The sequence below is a fragment of the Pseudophryne corroboree genome, chromosome 3 (genome assembly GCF_028390025.1).
Source record: "Pseudophryne corroboree isolate aPseCor3 chromosome 3, aPseCor3.hap2, whole genome shotgun sequence".
Classification (NCBI taxonomy): Eukaryota; Metazoa; Chordata; class Amphibia; order Anura; family Myobatrachidae; genus Pseudophryne; species Pseudophryne corroboree.
In genome coordinates this window covers 435,636,224-435,654,081 of record NC_086446.1, presented here as the reverse complement: position 1 = coordinate 435,654,081, position 17,858 = coordinate 435,636,224, and the positions used below count along the sequence as shown (strand labels likewise).

The 17,858-nt window shown below is 46.1% G+C and overlaps 1 protein-coding gene across 3 annotated transcripts in view; it reads left to right on the top strand.

Annotated features, from left to right (window-relative positions):
- The window catches only part of ST6GALNAC1 (ST6 N-acetylgalactosaminide alpha-2,6-sialyltransferase 1), a 315,054-nt gene that overhangs the window by 217,952 nt on the left and 79,244 nt on the right, over positions 1–17,858 (top strand). For all 3 annotated transcript variants that reach the window (XM_063960425.1, XM_063960426.1, XM_063960424.1), the window contains exon 6: positions 7,769–7,872. In XM_063960425.1, coding sequence (XP_063816495.1) covers positions 7,769–7,872 — 104 coding nt within the window. The remainder of the gene's footprint in view (positions 1–7,768; positions 7,873–17,858) is intronic.

The window sequence follows — 17,858 nt, the reverse complement described above, 5'->3', positions numbered from 1 at the left end:
TTTTTCTCTAACGTCCTAAGTGGATGCTGGGAACTCCGTAAGGACCATGGGGAATAGCGGCTCCGCAGGAGACTGGGCACAACTAAAGAAAGCTTTAGGACTACCTGGTGTGCACTGGCTCCTCCCTCTATGACCCTTTTCCAGACCTCAGTTAGAATTTTGTGCCCGGCCGAGCTGGATGCACACTAGGGGCTCTCCTGAGCTCTTAGAAAGAAAGTAATATTTAGGTTTTTTATTTTCAGTGAGATCTGCTGGCAACAGACTCACTGCTACGAGGGACCTAGGGGAGAGAAGTGAACCTACCTGCTTGCAGCTAGCTTGGGCTTCTAGGCTACTGGACACCATTAGCTCCAGAGGGATCGAACACAGGCCCAGCCTCGGTCGTCCGGTCCCGGAGCCGCGCCGCCGTCCCCCTAGCAGAGCCAGAAGCAAGAAGACGTTCCTGGAAATCGGCGGCAGAAGACTTCGGTCTTCATTAAGGTAGCGCACAGCACTGCAGCTGTGCGCCATTGCTCCCCAGGCACACCACATACTCCGGTCACTGATGGGTGCAGGGCGCTGGGGGGGGCGCCCTGGGCTGCAATATAAGTACCTTACTTGGCAAATTAACACATAATATAGCCTTTAAGACTATATATGTGTAAAATCCCCTGCCATAACTGTATAAAAAAAGCGGGAGAAGCCCGCCGGAAAAGGGGCGGGGCTATCTCCCTCAGCACACTGGCGCCATTTTCCCTCACAGAAAGGAGGATCGCTCCCCAGGCTCTCCCCTGCAGTTCCAGACTACATAGGGTAAAAAAGAGAGGGGGGGGGGCACTAAATTTAGGCGCAATCTGTGATATATAAGCAGCTATAAGGGGTAAAATCACTGTGTAGTGTGTATCCCTGTTTTATATAGCGCTCTGGTGTGTGCTGGCATACTCTCTCTCTGTCTCCCCAAAGGGCTTTGTGGGGTCCTGTCCTCAGTCAGAGCATTCCCTGTGTGTGTGCGGTGTGTCGGTACGGCTGTGTCGACATGTTTGATGAGGAGGCTTATGTGGAGGCGGAGCAGGTGCCGATAAATGTGATGTCACCCCCTGCGGGGTCGACACCAGAGTGGATGGATATGTGTAAGGAATTACGCGACAGTGTCAACTCCTTACATAAAAGGTTTGACGACATATCAGATGTGGGACAGCCGGCTTCTCAGCTCTTTACCCCATGTTCCCTCACAGCCAAAGAAAGCACCGTATTATCAGGTACAGTCCTTTCGGCCCCAGAAAGGCAAGCGGGTTAAAGGCGCGTCCTTTCTGCCCAGAGGCAGAGGTAGAGGAAAAAAGCTGCAGCATACAGCCAGTTCCCAGGAACAAAAGTCCTCCCCCGCTTCCTCTAAGTCCACCGCATGACGCTGGGGCTCCACAGGCGGAGCCAGGTACGGTGGGGGCCCGTCTCAAGAACTTCAGCGACCAGTGGGCTCGCTCACGGGTGGATCTCTGGATTCTACAAGTAGTATCTCAGGGGTACAAGCTGGAATTCGAGACGTCTCCCCCTCGCCGTTTCCTCAAATCTGCCTTGCCAACAGCTCCCCCGGACAGGGAGGCAGTGCTGGAGGCAATTCACAAGCTGTATTCGCAGCAGGTGATAGTCAAGGTACCCCTCCTTCAACAAGGAAGGGATTACTATTCCACAATGTTTGTGGTACCGAAACCGGACGGTTCGGTGAGACCCATTTTAAATTTTAAATCCTTGAACACCTATATAAAAAGGTTCAAGTTCAAGATGGAATCGCTCAGGGCGGTTATTTCAAGCCTGGAGGAAGGGGATTGCATGGTATCACTGGACATCAAGGATGCTTACCTGCATGTCCCCATTTACCTTCCTCACCAGGAGTACCTCAGATTTGTGGTACAGGACTGTCATTACCAATTCCAGACGTTGCCGTTTGGTCTGTCCACGGCACCGAGGGTATTTACCAAGGTAATGGCCGAAATGATGATACTCCTTCGAAAAAAGGGAGTTTTAATTATCCCATACTTGGACGATCTCCTTATAAAGGTGAGGTCCAGGGAGCAGTTGTTGGTCGGGGTAGCACTATCTCGGGAGGTGCTACAACAGCACGGTTGGATTCTGAATATTCCAAAGTCACAGCTGGTTCCTACGACACGTCTACTGTTTCTGGGGATGGTTCTGGACACAGACCAGAAAAGGGTGTTTCTCCCGGAGGAGAAAGCCAAGGAGTTGTCGTCTCTAGTCAGAGATCTCCTGAAACCAAAACAGGTCTCGGTGCATCACTGCACGCGAGTCCTAGGAAAAATGGTAGCTTCCTACGAAGCAATTCCATTCGGCAGGTTCCATGCAAGAATCTTTCAGTGGGATCTGTTGGACAGCTGGTCCGGTTCCCATCTTCAGATGCATCACCTGATAACCCTGTCTCCAAGGACCAGGGTGTCTCTGCTGTGGTGGCTGCAGAGTGCTCATCTTCTAGAGGGCCGCAGATTCGGCATACAGGACTGGGTCCTGGTGACCACGGATGCCAGCCTTCGAGGCTGGGGGGCAGTCACACAGGGAAGAAACTTCCAAGGGCTATGGTCAAGCCAGGAGATTTCCCTACACATAAATATTCTGGAACTAAGGGCCATCTACAATGCCCTAAGTCAGGCAAGACCCCTGCTTCAAAACCAGCCGGTACTGATCCAGTCAGACATCACGGGGGTCGCCCATGTAAACCGACAGGGCGGCACGAGAAGCAGGACGGCGATGGCAGAAGCCACAAGGATTCTCCGATGGGCGGAAAATCACGTGTTAGCACTGTCAGCAGTGTTCATTCCGGGAGTGGACAACTGGGAAGCAGACTTCCCCAGCAGGCACGACCTCCACCCGGGAGAGTGGGGACTTCATCCAGAAGTTTTTCAGCTGATTGTAAATCGCTGGGAACGGCCACAGGTGGACATGATGGCGTCCCGCCTCAACAAAAAGCTAGAAAGATATTGCGCCAGGTCGAGAGACCCTCAGGCAATAGCTGTGGAAGCTCTAGTGACACCGTGGGTGTACCAGTCGGTTTATGTGTTCCCTCCTCTTCCTCTCATACCCAAGGTACTGAGGATAATAAGACGAAGAGGAGTAAGAACTATACTCATTGTTCCGGATTGGCCAAGAAGAGCTTGGTACCCAGAACTTCAAGAAATGATCTCAGAGGACCCATGGCCTCTGCCGCTCAGACAGGACCTGCTGCAGCAGGGGCCCTGTCTGTTCCAAGACTTACCGCGGCTGCGTTTGACGGCATGGCGGTTGAACGCCGGATCCTGAAGGAAAAGGGCATTCCGGAGGAAGTCATCCCTACGCTGATTAAAGCTAGGAAAGAAGTGACCGCAAACCATTATCACCGCATATGGCGAAAATATGTTGCGTGGTGTGAGTCCAGGAAGGCCCCAACGGAGGAATTTCAGCTGGGCCGTTTTCTGCACTTCCTACAGTCAGGGGTGACTATGGGCCTAAAATTGGGTTCCATTAAGGTCCAGATTTCGGCTCTATCGATTTTCTTCCAGAAAGAACTGGCTTCACTACCTGAAGTTCAGACATTTGTTAAGGGAATGCTGCATATTCAGCCCCCTTTTGTGCCCCCAGTGGCACCTTGGGATCTCAACGTGGTGTTGAATTTCCTAAAGTCACATTGGTTTGAACCACTTAAAACCGTGGATTTAAAATATCTCACGTGGAAAGTGGTCATGCTGTTAGCCTTGGCTTCGGCCAGGCGTGTGTCAGAATTGGCGGCTTTATCATGTAAAAGCCCTTATCTGATTTTCCATATGGATAGGGTGGAATTGAGGACTCGTCCCCAATTTCTCCCTAAGGTGGTTTCAGCTTTTCATTTGAACCAGCCTATTGTGGTGCCTGCGGCTACTCGGGACTTGGAGGATTCCAAGTTGCTGGACGTAATCCGGGCCCTAAAAATCTATGTTTACAGGACAGCTGGAGTCAGAAAGACTGACTCGCTATTTATCCTGCATGCACCCAACAAGTTGGGTGCGCCTGCTTCAAAGCAGACTATTGCTCGCTGGATCTGTAGCACGATTCAACTTGCACATTCTGTGGCTGTACTGCCGCATCCTAAATCTGTTAAAGCCCATTCCACAAGGAAGGTGGGCTCTTCTTGGGCGGCTGCCCGAGGGGTCTCGGCTTTACAACTTTGCCGAGCAGCTACTTGGTCGGGGTCAAACACATTTGCTAAATTCTACAAGTTTGATACCCTGGCTGAGGAGGACCTAAAGTTCGCTCATTCGGTGCTGCAGAGTCATCCGCACTCTCCCGCCCGTTTGGGAGCTTTGGTATAATCCCCATGGTCCTTATGGAGTTCCCAGCATCCACTTAGGACGTTAGAGAAAATAAGATTTTACTCACCGCTAAATCTATTTCTCGTAGTCCGTAGTGGATGCTGGGCGCCCGTCCCAAGTGCGGATTGTCTGCAATACTTGTATATAGTTATTGGTTAACTAAAGGGTTATTGTTGAGCCATCTGTTGAGAGGCTCAGTTATATTTCATACTGTTAACTGGGTATAGTATCGCGAGTTATACGGTGTGATTGGTGTGGCTGGTATGAGTCTTACCCGGGATTCCAAATCCTTTCCTTATTGTGTCAGCTCTTCCGGGCACAGTATCCTAACTGAGGTCTGGAGGAGGGTCATAGAGGGAGGAGCCAGTGCACACCAGGTAGTCCTAAAGCTTTCTTTAGTTGTGCCCAGTCTCCTGCGGAGCCGCTATTCCCCATGGTCCTTACGGAGTTCCCAGCATCCACTACGGACTACGAGAAATAGATTTACCGGTGAGTAAAATCTTATTATTTCTCAGTCTCTTCTTGCGCTTTTGGTGATATTTTTTGCTCTCTCCTCTGCATCCTCTTCTTCCCGATCTTTTCTCTTTGGAGAGTCTTGACCCAGAACTGAAAATTTGTTCCGACTCTTCCAGATGGGGTACAGATCTTTCTCTAAAAAAGAGGAACCAGAGGAGGAGCTGGGTGTTTCTCTATTTATATTAGATATCTGATCTTTATTTTTCGGTCTCGTCCCCCTCTGATTATATTCTGTGTTAGGGCGGGTATTACTAAAGTTTTACTGTGGGCCTCTGGGTATAATAAGGAAATTTACACTAATGATAGCATATGGCTAGATAGATGTTATAGAGGGACATATGGCCCTTGAGGTATTTATGTGACCTGTTGGTATATCTTTGTTCAGAAAAAGGACATCTTCTATGGGGTGGGCCTTAATATCCTGTATTACTATCGGTAAGCAGTATTTCTATATTAATCTTTTTTAACGCTAATTCTGGTTGTCCTGTTTCCTTATAGTATTTTTTCCCTATACATTTCATCCTTTTTAAAATCAGTAGAGATATAATTTCTAGTAATGAGATGTGGGCCTCTGGTGGTGGTTGTATCTAGATCAGACAAAGGTAGTAAATATTGTGATAACACAGGGAAAAACGGATGGGATAATAACCACAAAAGAAATGAATGCAGTGATGTAATAATAATTACTTTGAAAATAAAACTATAACTATAGTAGTATTTTAAAAGGAAAAAGAATTTCTCTGTGGGATTGGGGGGAGTGGGTTTTGAACCTGGGTTGGTGGATTGTGAGTTGGTGTCTTTGACCGCTTGGCCATAGTGGCCACAAATGAAAATCGATGTCTCACATATATTTGTCTTGCAGATCAGCTGCTACTATACTTAGTTGCTTTAAGTCCACGCGCTGCCATTGTTAATTTAGGAAGCTCTCTTTTAATAATTTTTAATTTGTAATGATGAACATGTATGTAATGTATTATTACTTGTAAGATGTTATTATATTATTGGAATATGATGCTTAGAAAATATGGTTAGATCGAATACTAATCCAGGTACGAGATTCTATATGCATGTGACACCTGTGGCACACCTGTACCCTATAATGAGCAGGATTATACCATTGGAGGAGACTCTGTTTAAAAGACAGACTGTGGACCACAGGGAGATACCTTCTGATGAAACCGTTCTAATACTACAACGGAGAAACGTGTAAAGGAAATCGGCACTGGTGCAGAGATTAAACCGTTTGCTTTGGACTATTGGTCTCCATCTGCTCCAGATATCCAGCTACTATATGGGCACATCATAGCCTGATGATAGGTGTTTCCAGCCGGTTGCTGCCTACCGCACTTGGTCTTTCCGACCTGAACAGACTGAGACTACTCTTTAATACCGGTCAAAGATACAGCCTGCGGGTTACAGCCACAGCCGTTGACCGCTCCATTCAACAAGAAGCATCACTATCCAGCCTGCAGCGAGGTGAGGTGTAAACATTACACTGACCTTACCGGTCACTGCAATTTGTTCAAATCACACACCACACTAGCAGTTTAATAGTGAAGCAGAGCGACGAATGGTGAATACCGGGTCCCGGTGAGTGCACACATCAGGATACTTTGGATCCAATGACTGCAGCATTTGCATCCATATAATATCTGGATTCACACCTACAGCAAATTCTTTTTAGCAATTGTATATATCCTTATACACAAATAATCCATAGGATATATAAATAACTGGATATCAAGCTACTTCGGCCAAACTAATATATTAAGATACACAATATATGGTTATGGACTGCCTATATATTTGTGAACTTTAAGAATATCGTGGAGCTACTGTATATAGGCCCTCATTCCGAGTTGATCGGTCGCAAGGCGAATTTAGCAGAGTTACACACGCTAAGCCGCCGCCTACTGGGAGTGTATCTTAGCATCTTAAAATTGCGACCGATGTATTCGCAATATTGCGCTCACAAACTACTTAGCAGTTTCTGAGTAGCTCCAGACTTACTCTGCCTGTGCGATCAGTTCAGTGCTTGTCGTTCCTGGTTTGACGTCACAAACACACCCAGCGTTCGCCCAACCACTCCCCCGTTTCTCCGGCCACTCCTGCGTTTTTACCGGAAACGGTAGCGTTTTCAGCCACACTCCCATAAAACGGCCTGTTTCCGCCCAGTAACACCCATTTCCTGTCAATCACATTACGATCGCCGGAGCGATGAAAAAGCCGTGAGTAAAAATACTATCTTCATAGCAAAGATACTTGGCGCAGTCGCAGTGCGAATATTGCGCATGCGCACTAAGCGGAATTTCACTGCGATGCGATTAAAAATACCGAGCGAACGACTGGGAATGAGGGCCATAGTTCATTAGCAGCAATTGAAGCATTTACAGCCTTTTAAGTGCCATACATGCATAATTTATGTATATAAATGTGATTTATTTTTATCTACATTTTAACATTGAATAAATGTGATTGTAATTTAAGCGCTCTCTATTAAGTATTGTCTGTTTATACTGAATCCACAAAGCTTTTACTGAACCTGTGTGTTTTCGGGTGAAAAGGTATTTTTTTCGGTTGACCTAATTGGATAGCCCGGAAAAAAATATTGAAGAAACATCTGGGAAAAATCGCGAAAAACTGCCATTTTGCTCCCGATGTTTATTCGCAGGTAATTGAATACCGGCCAATGTCATACTGCAATTCTATCATTGTCGACATTCTGAACGTTTACTCTTCAGATCATGATTGATTCATAGCGCAGCAGAAGCTGATCATAACTTCTGAGTGTGGGAAAGAAAGGTTATCTGTGCTTTCCTCTCCCTATTACAAAGGCTCTGACCATGGCACATTTCTTAGGAGTACCACCTGCACTAATAAATACTTGATGAGGACAATTGGGGAAGGTCCGTTAATAACACATTCCTTTGTGGGTTTCCCAGGAGACAAAGTACATCCTTTTCGCGGAGGGACAGAGAGACTACGAGTGGTTACAAGCTTTACAGCAGAACAAAGAGATCAGCAAAGCTATTCTGCATAAATACAGGTACGATGCTTGTTGCCTATAAAATGCTTTCTTTGGAACTAGCCATCCATATAACATCTTCCTAGTGATCACATTCCTCCCCCTACACTGTACAATAGAATATTTTATTTGTCACCTATACTAAATGGTTTCAGTTACTACACTCTGCAAAATGTGAAGTTTCATCTTCCCACATTAATCTAGTTATCTAGTCTAAACATAAAACCAGCCATGTGTTTAAAACATCAAAATAATAGATTGTTAATTGCATTTTAATGAAGTAGGAATTTTGTAAGTACTTTTATATGCTGCTTCCCCCTGCTGCTGTGGCATAGCCCACTTCCTTTAATGGTACAGTATGTACTAAGAAATGCTTTTGCGAAAGTTAAATAAACATATATGCCTGCTTTAAACTAATTTAATAATTTAAAGTGGATTACCTGGCATTTAATTGCCAAAAATGGGTTGAATCTGAAATCCCGGCGGACGGGATGCCGGCTTTCATTATCCTGACAGCAGCACCCCACCCGCCAGAATGACGCAGTGGGGTGAGTGCTATGTAGCCCCTTGTGGGCTCACTATGCTAAGGGGACTGTGGCACACTGCGCTCGCCACATGTTCTATTCCCACTCTATGGGTGTTGTGGACACCCACGAGTGGGAATAGCCCTGGCGAGGCTATCAGCATTCTCGGCTGTCGGGATTCCAACATCGGGATCCTGAACGCCAGGATCCCGATAGCCGGGATATTAATTACATCCCGCCAAAAATACCTAATTTACAACCTTCATTTAAGAAAATAATAAACAGAAGTTTTACATTTGAAGTCATAAATTGAAAAAAAAAGAAATGTCTTCACTAGTATACAGAATGAAATACTTAAGTGTCTTTATTATCAATTTTTAGACTAACTATAATTTCTTATTGCTGCTTATATCACAGCAATATGACATTGTGCACCTAAAAGATACACAAGGACAGGGCTCTAATATGGGGGGTCATTCCGAGTTGATCGCTAGCTGCTTGCGCAGCGATCAGGCAAAAAATCAACACTTCTGCGCATGCGTATGCGGCGCAATGCGCACGCGCGTCGTACTATTACAACGAACAATGTAGTTTCACACAAGGTCTAGCGAAGCATTTCAGTCGCACTGCTGGCCGCAGAGTGATTGACAGGAAGAGGGCGTTTCTGGGTGTCAACTGACCGTTTTCAGGAAGTGTTCGGAAAAACGCAGGCATCCCAGAAAAAACGCAGGCGTGCCAGGAAAAACGCAGGCGTGGCTGGGCGAACGCAGGGCGTGTTCGTGACGTCAAAACAGGAACTGAATAGTCTGAAGTGATCGCAAGCGCTGAGTAGGTCTGAAGCTACTCTGAAACTGCACAAAATTATTTTGTAGTCACTCTGCGATCCTTTCATTCACACTTCTGCTAAGCTAAGATACACTCCCAGAGGACAGCGGCATAGCGTTTGCACGGCTGCTAAAAACTGCTAGCGAGCAAACAACTCGGAATGACCACCATGCTCCCATCCCTAAGATGTGTGAATGTAAAATGTTTGCTGAATAGACAACTTACTTTCTGCTGTGATGGGTGGCCACGCTACTGCGCATTCTCGGCCAGCAGACCACACATGTGTGAGCTGTCATTGCCGGGGAGGGATCCTAAGAAACCCTCTCCCGGGAAATGTTGTGGTGTGTATCTTATTGGTTACAATGGCTAATGCCATCTGCATTCTGGAGCTTGGTAAATCTCACAGTATATAGCAGTCACCATAGAAACTTATGGGGGTTGCTTTCTTTTTTCTTTTTCTTTTTGCAAATAGTTTTTATTAGGCATTTTACAGGTATGAATCATGTAATATAAGCGACATACACTGTATAATAAAATCTCTGGCTCTCATTAAAAATTTAAATATCTGAGGTCAAGACTTAATGTCATGATCCCTTGTAAAGAAACCTGATGAGATAGACAATATATTATCAAATAAAACATGTTACAATCGAACAATATATTTGCCATAACGAAGAACAGGGAAGATATATAGAGAAAGGAGAGAGAAGAAGAGAGTATTGACTGCATAGGAGAGGAAAGAGTTAAACATCTGGGGAGGAGTGGACCTAGCTGTGAGGAAAGTACAGCCTTCTTTAAGGGGAGGGCTTGATATATATAGGGAAGGTGAAGCCATTTTAAGTCTTGGTGATCTGGTTTCCCACCCTCCCGCCCTGGTAGTTGGACATTGTGGCACGTGGTGATTTGGCTCTAAGTTGTTGGCTGTTTTCGTTAGCTATTTATTGGCGGAAAAGAACGGCAGTTTCGTATTGTAGAGAAAACTGTAGTGTTTTACAGTTGGTTGTGGTTTAGGTGCACTCACCTCCATCGACTTATGGCCGCTTGACCACCCGTCCGGGAAGGCAGCGGCAGGGCACCCAGGAGCGGTGGGTAGTCACTGTGGGGGTTGAGTTGTCACCTATTACCGGTTTATGGTAAGTTTTAGTAAATTTATAGGGTTGAGTTATTTTAAGTTTAATTTAGATTAAGTGAGCCGTTCTTTTGGGCCGCCACCATATGCCAGCTGGAGCGGCATATTAAATTAATCTCTTTATTACAGGTTTCCTAATGGTTAGGGACAAATAGCTAGCAATTTTCTGCCAAAATTCAAGTCTCAGTGTCGTTATTTCTGGTTATGATTATGAATGCTTTACTTTCAAAGAAAGGGGTCCACCAAATATCACTAAGATGTTTAAAGAAACAGAAAGAAAAGAGCAAGACAATAAGGGAGCTTCGTGACCCCAGGATCAGAGGTAATGGTTCAAGACAGTTACAGTAAAGGAAGGGAACTCACGCTGCCTTTTATCGCAAAGATTTATAATGGTCTGATTCTTTATATTTTTTACATCTTACACTCAGATATCAAAGGAATCACACTGGATTTCCAGTGCACTGCACTTGTGAGGCACTGAGAATGACAGAGTAAATATTTTTTGAATTGAGATTGAGGTCTTCTTAAAAGATTTACCAGCCAAAAACTAGGGCAGGATTGCAGGTACTCCTCCAATATAGTACTAGCAATTTCTACAACTTTCTGCCAATAAAGTTTCAGGAGAGGACACTCCCACCAAATATGTAAAGGAATTCCAACACCCACCCCACATCTCCAGCAGGTATTTGGCACCCCAGGATACATTTTAGCCAGCAGACTAGGGCATCGGTACCATCGCGAGAGCATCTTATAGTGTGTTTCCATTACCAACACATTTGAAGAGGAGGAAAAGGTATTATTGAATATCTCGGCCCAGTCGTCTTCCCCTATCAAACCCTTTAAGTTTGCTTCTCAGTCACTCATATATTTTGGTCTAGAGGGGAAAGCCCGGTCAGTTATTAATTTATAGATGATAGAAAGGGAATGACGAGGGTAGGATTGGGAGAGACATGGAGGTTGCTTTTGTGATTGAAAATGGGGGATCCATAAAAGATATCTGAGATATCTGCTGCGGTACTACCTACTGTGGATGTGGATGGTTACATTTTGCAGGTATTTACGTCAAAATTTACTTTCATAAAGGTCACCTTTTAATGACAAGGACAGCTCGCTATAAGTGTTTTAATATCTGAACACTGGGGCTGATCCAGAGTGAGCACTGTACCTGTTTGTGCAGTAATTTGCAAGATTGTACTCTGTGCACACTTGGGTAATAGGGTACACACATATGAGTTGCACATTTCTGAAATTTATGCTCATCCACAACCTCTAACACGACCCCAAAGAATTTTGTGCAAGTGGAAGTAGTCTTTTTAGAGGACATATGCACAGCAGACAAGAGCTTAAGCAGGCCCTACTGCTAAGGAGGAGTGGTAACTCTAGGGTACATACCTCTACCCCATCAGCGGCCCTTACTAAAGCTATACACTGCTGTGGCCCACCAAGAGAGTTATGTCTTCCCAGCACTCCCGGGTCTTCGGGTAGACCAAAGCCTATATACTTTTTATCCACCCCTACTCCGCACCACTGGCAGGCCTGGCAACAGGGGGGGACAAAGGGGACATCCATATGGGGCCCCGAAGGTTGAGGGACCCCGTGGATCAGGGACACATAAAAGGGGTCCGCAACATCTATTAATTTTTATACTGCTCACTATACTGCCAGCTAACTAAAGAAATGAATACGCAGGCTGCTTCAACCCCCGCTAGCCTCCCCCCCCGCCTCCCCCCCACTTAGCCTGTCACTTGGTCCGGTCCTGTCATGACGCTGATGCTGCGCTGTACGCCGGCCCCTTCCCTACATACATACTATACAGATACCATTGTACCGGGCCCCAAGATTTCTGTTGCCGGCCCTGATCACTGGGCATATGCTTGGTTAAGAGAGATGGCGATCAAGTGATCTAACTTAAGCAATTGTACACCACCATAAGAATCTGCAGCTCAGTGTAACACTGCAGAATATTTTCCTGATAAGTTTTTAGCATCATAATTCCCAAATCACTTAGATGGAAAGTGTTTAGCAGCACAAGAGGAAAATGAAAAAGCAAAATAAAAAAAATAAAAAAAACCCTAAACATAAATACCAAACATAGGGGCTAATTCAGACTTGATCGCTGCTGTGAATTTTCGCACAGCGGGCGATCAGGTCTTAACTGCGCATGCGCAGGTGCCGCAGAGTGACGGCGCATGCCAGAGCTGTGATCGGCATCTCAGCCCAGTGATCGCCTCTGCCAGATTGACAGGCAGAGGTGTTCGCTGGGCGGGAGGGGGCGGGCCGGCAGAGTTGGGTTGCCGTTTTGGGGGGCGTGGTCCGGGCAACACAGGCGTGCCTGGACTGTGCGGGGGGGTCGGGCCGCGGTGGTTGCGTGACATCACCCGCAGTTGCCGCGACCCAGAGAGCGACGGGTAGCTCCCTGACAGCACGCAGGAACTGCGCTGGTAGGGAGCTACTCTTCAGTTACAAAAGCATCGCCACTGTGTGATGCTTTTATACCTGTGCGGGGGGGGGGGGGGGGGAGACAGACATGCGGGGCAGACTAGCCCTGTGCTGGGTGTCCCCCTGCATGTCTGTGAAAGTGATCATGGATGTGCGAAATTTAACACATCTATGATCAAGTCTGAATTACCCCCAAGATGCAATTTTTTACTGTTATATTGAGTCACCCAATTTAATATGAAGGATGTGTCTCACTTTAAGCAATTTATGGCCTATGTGCCACAGCTAATCTCTAATGTTAAAGTCTAATGTCAAGTGAGGTACCATCATTCTGTACCTTCTAAACGATGTGCCGTTCTGTTTTATATGACAAATATCTCTTTCATAATGTATGGGGTATAATACATACCTAGGCTTCAATTGCCACTCTGACTCACAGTGAGATATCACTTTATTTCTTATATTCACACTTGTTTCCCACCTGCAATTGCCTGGACTGAGTTAGTTATTAGAGTTAAATATGGTATTTTTTACATTAACTAAAAAATGTATTTCAGGTTATTGCAATTAGACATTTAGGTGTATATCAACTCAAATAGACTTTCTATTTCACTGTCCAAATCGCTCATTTACTAACATTCAATTTTGAAATCTATTTCAAAATGGAATTTGATGTGGGTCAATTTTGACTAGTGTTTTTTTTTCTGTTTTGGTTGTCCACTTCAAATTTGAATATTACATCAGCTATAAAACCGACGACCAAATCAAATAAAAATCGACAAATACTCCCTTAGTATTTCTATTGGCTCAAACATAACACACTGTAAGCAGGGGTGTCACTATGCTATGTAACACCCAGTGCGGTAGAAATACCGGATGTTCACACTGACAAAAGCAGGCATGGCCTCACAGGAAGGGCGTGGCCTCGCAGCCTGAACCCCTCTTGTCATCACTCTAGTTCAATAGATAGTTCTCATTATCACAAACTTTTTGATTGTGCATTGGTTTTCCATATAAAGGCTTACTGTAATAACAGCTATACAAAAGCAGGGGGGGCATCTTACATGGGAGTCTGTTTCAAAAAAATATTAACAATTAAAATTCAATATATAAAACATATAAAAATGTTCTCAATCCGCACAATTTAAAATAGTGACAAAGTTACCAACACCATCACCACGAATGAAAAAGTCCCTAGCCTCTACAGGAACCATTTTACCTAAAAATCTGAATTAAGGCCCCCTGGTTGTAGGGTACCCAATTTGAAAATTATTTACATTGCTTCTCTCGCTAATTGGCTAGCTATATCTCTTTTCCTCCAATGGCCTTTAATCCATTGGATGCCAATGAACTATTTAATAGCAGTCGTTGAAAAGTTATGAACTAATTTAAAGTGGTTAGACAGTGCATGATTTTCCATGCCTTTACTTAGTGATGAGCGGATTCGGTTTTACTCGGTTTTACTCGGTTCTCAAAACCGCCCAGATTCCAGCTATTTGGGCACTGTCCCACCCGCAGGCCTCATTTCCAGTGGGCGGGGGAGCAATTGGGAGAGACTATGATCACCGACCCTCTGCTCTGCAAAGCAGCCGGTGATCACACTGAATAGATGCATGCGTATGGAATCTAACAATTCAGGAAGGTGAGACGGTGGCAGCCCAGCAATGCCCCCAAAATAACGAATTCAGGGGCATGCCGCAGGCCCCATCCCCTCCACCCAAGGCCCTGCCCCCTTTTCGGACACAGGCACGCCTACAGGTGCATCATGTCCCTCTTTCCCCCCTGCTGAAGTTGGGAGGTATGCTACTACTTTGGTCACAGTGAAAGTCAGTATTACCAAGTCTGACTCGGCAGTGTTGGTGTGCACATGTGAACTGGTTACATACATGAGTTTGAAGAGGGCTGGAAGGATCCATTTTCACAATCTGAATCTCCTTAACATAGGTAGGAGTGGGGGTCCAGGAACAACCTATCTGAAGATGGTGTAGGTTTCCACTGTCAAGTTCCAAGAGTTGAATTTACTGTAGATCCCTATACTATTGGCCAGATCGAGACTGAATGGTACGCAGGATATTTCCAAGATACCTCCTGTATTACATTTGTAATTAATGGAAATCAAGAAATATTTTATATATATATGATTGTAGTTACATTACCGGCAGTCGGAATCCCGGCTAACAGGGGCTACACCCGTAGAGTGGAAATAGAACCTGTGGCAAGCACAACGAGCCACCGAGCCCACAACGGGCTTCGTTGCGCTCACCACCCTGGCGTCGGTATGCTGACTGCTGGGATCCCGGCTATCGGCATCCTATACCCAACGCTATTTATATAAATATATATATATATATATATATATGAACAAATATATACTATATTAAATAAGATTTTAAACCTACCGGTAAATCTTTTTCTCGTAGTCCGTAGAGGATGCTGGGGACTCCGTAAGGACCATGGGGATAGACGGGCTCCGCAGGAGACATGGGCACTTTAAGAAAGACTTTAGGATTTGGGTGTGCACTGGCTCCTCCCTCTATGCCCCTCCTCCAGACCTCAGTTAGAGAAACTGTGCCCAGAGGAGACGGACAGTACAAGGAAAGGATTTTTGTTAAACCAAGGGCAAGATTCATACCAGCCACACCAATCACACCGTATAACTTGTGATAAACTAACCAGTTAACAGTATTAAATTCAACATAGCTTCAGTCGGAAACTGAAAGCAACCATAACATAACCCTTATGTAAGCAAAACTATATACAAGTCTTGCAGAAGTAGTCCGCACCTGGGCCGGGCGCCCAGCATCCTCTACGGACTACGAGAAAAGATTTACCGGTAGATTTAAAATCTTATTTTCTCTTACGTCCTAGAGGATGCTGGGGACTCCGTAAGGACCATGGGGATTATACCAAAGCTCCCAAACGGGCGGTAGAGTGCGGATGACTCTGCAGCACCGATTGAGCAAACAGGAGGTCCTCTTCAGCCAGGGTATCAAATTTGTAGAATTTCGCAAACGTGTTTGCCCCTGACCAAGTAGCCGCTCGGCACAGATGTAGTGCAGAGACCCCTCGGGCAGCCGCCCAAGAAGAGCCCACTTTCCTAGTGGAATGGGCCTTGACTGATTTAGGTAATGGCAATCTAGCCGTCGTATGCGCCTGCTGAATCGTGGTACAGATCCAGCGAGCAATAGTCTGCTTTCACGCAGGAGCGCCAACCTTCTTGGCTGCATACAGGATAAACAGCGCTTCAGTTTTCCTGACTTTGGCCGTCCTGGCCACGTAAATTTTCAAAGCCCTGACTACATCCAGATACTCGGAATCCTCCAAGTCTCGTGTAGCCACCGGCACCACAATAGGTTGGTTCATATGAAAGGATGACACCACCTTAGGCAAGAATTGAGGACGGGTCCGCAATTCCGCCCTATCCATATGGAAAACTAGATAGGGGCTTTTGTGAGACAAAGCCGCCAATTCTGACACTCGCCTAGCCGAAGCTAAGGCCAACAACATGACCACCTTCCAAGTGAGATATTTTAACTCTACTGTCTGAAGTGGTTCAAACAAGTGCGACTTAAGGAAACTCAAAACCATGTTAAGGTCCCAAGGCGCCACCGGAGGTACAAAAGGAGGCTGAATATAAAGCACTCCCTTTACAAAAGTTTGTATTTCTGGAAGTGAAGCCAATTCTTTTTGAAAGGAAATGGACAATGCCGAAATCTGAACCTTAATGGAGCCTAATTTTAGGCCCAAATTCACTCCAGTTTGTAGAAAGTGAAGGAAACGGCCCAGATGGAATTCTTCCGTAGGAGCATTCCTGGCCTCACACCAAGCAACATATTTCCGCCATATACGGTGATAAAGTTTAGCTGTCACATCCTTCCTAGCCTTTATCAGAGTAGGAATGACCTCATCCGGAATGCCCTTTTCCGCTAGGATCCGGCGTTCAACTGCCATGCCGTCAAACGCAGCCGCAGTAAGTCTTGGAACAGACAGGGCCCCTGTTGCAACAGGTCCTGTCTTAGAGGAAGAGGCCACGGATCTTCTGTGAGCATCTCCTGCAATTCCGGGTACCAGGCCCTTCGTGGCCAATCTGGAACAATGAGAATTGTCCGAACTCCTCCTTTTCTTATTATTCTCAACACCTTTGGGATGAGAGGAAGAGGAGGAAAAACATATACTGAGTGGAACACCCACTGTGTCACTAGTGCATCCACCGCTATCGCCTGAGGGTCTCTTGACCTGGCGCAATACCTTTGCAGTTTTTTGTTTAGGCGGGACGCCATCATGTCTATCTGGGGCAGGCCCCACTGGCTTGCAATCTGCGTGAAGACTTTCTGATGAAGTCCCCACTCTCCCGGATGCAGGTCGTGCCTGCTGAGGAAGTCTGCTTCCCAGTTGTCCACTCCCGGAATGAACACTGCTGATAGGGCGCTTACATGGTTTTCCGCCCAGCGTAGAATCTTTGTGGCTTCCGCCATTGCCACTCTGCTCTTTGTGCCGCCCTGGCGGTTTACATGAGCTACTGCGGTGATGTTGTCTGACTGGATCAGTACTGGTAAGTTGCGAAGCAAAGTCTCCGCTTGATGAAGGGCGTTGAATATGGCCCTTAGCTCCAGGACGTTGATGTGAAGACAAGTCTCCTGACTTGACCAAAGACCCTGGAAGTTCCTTCCTTGTGTGACTGCACCCCAACCTCGGAGGCTCGCGTCCGTGGTCACCAGGACCCAGTCCTGAATGCCAAATCTGCGGCCCTCTAGAAGGTGAGCACTCTGCAGCCACCACAGGAGAGACCCCCTTGCCCTGAGGGACAGGGTGATCAACCAATGTATTTGTAGATGCGACCCGGACCATTTGTCCAGTAGGTCCCAAAAGTCACGAGTTCTTGAGCCTTTTCTATCGGCAGATACACCCTTTTCTTGTCCGTATCCAGAATCATGCCCAAGAAGGGTAGACGAGTCGTAGGAACCAGCTGCGACTTCGGGATATTGAGAATCCAGCCGTGTTGCTGTAACACCTTAAGTGAAAGTGACACGCTGTTCAGTAATTGTTCTCTTGATCTCGCTTTTATGAGGAGATCGTCCAAGTACGGGATA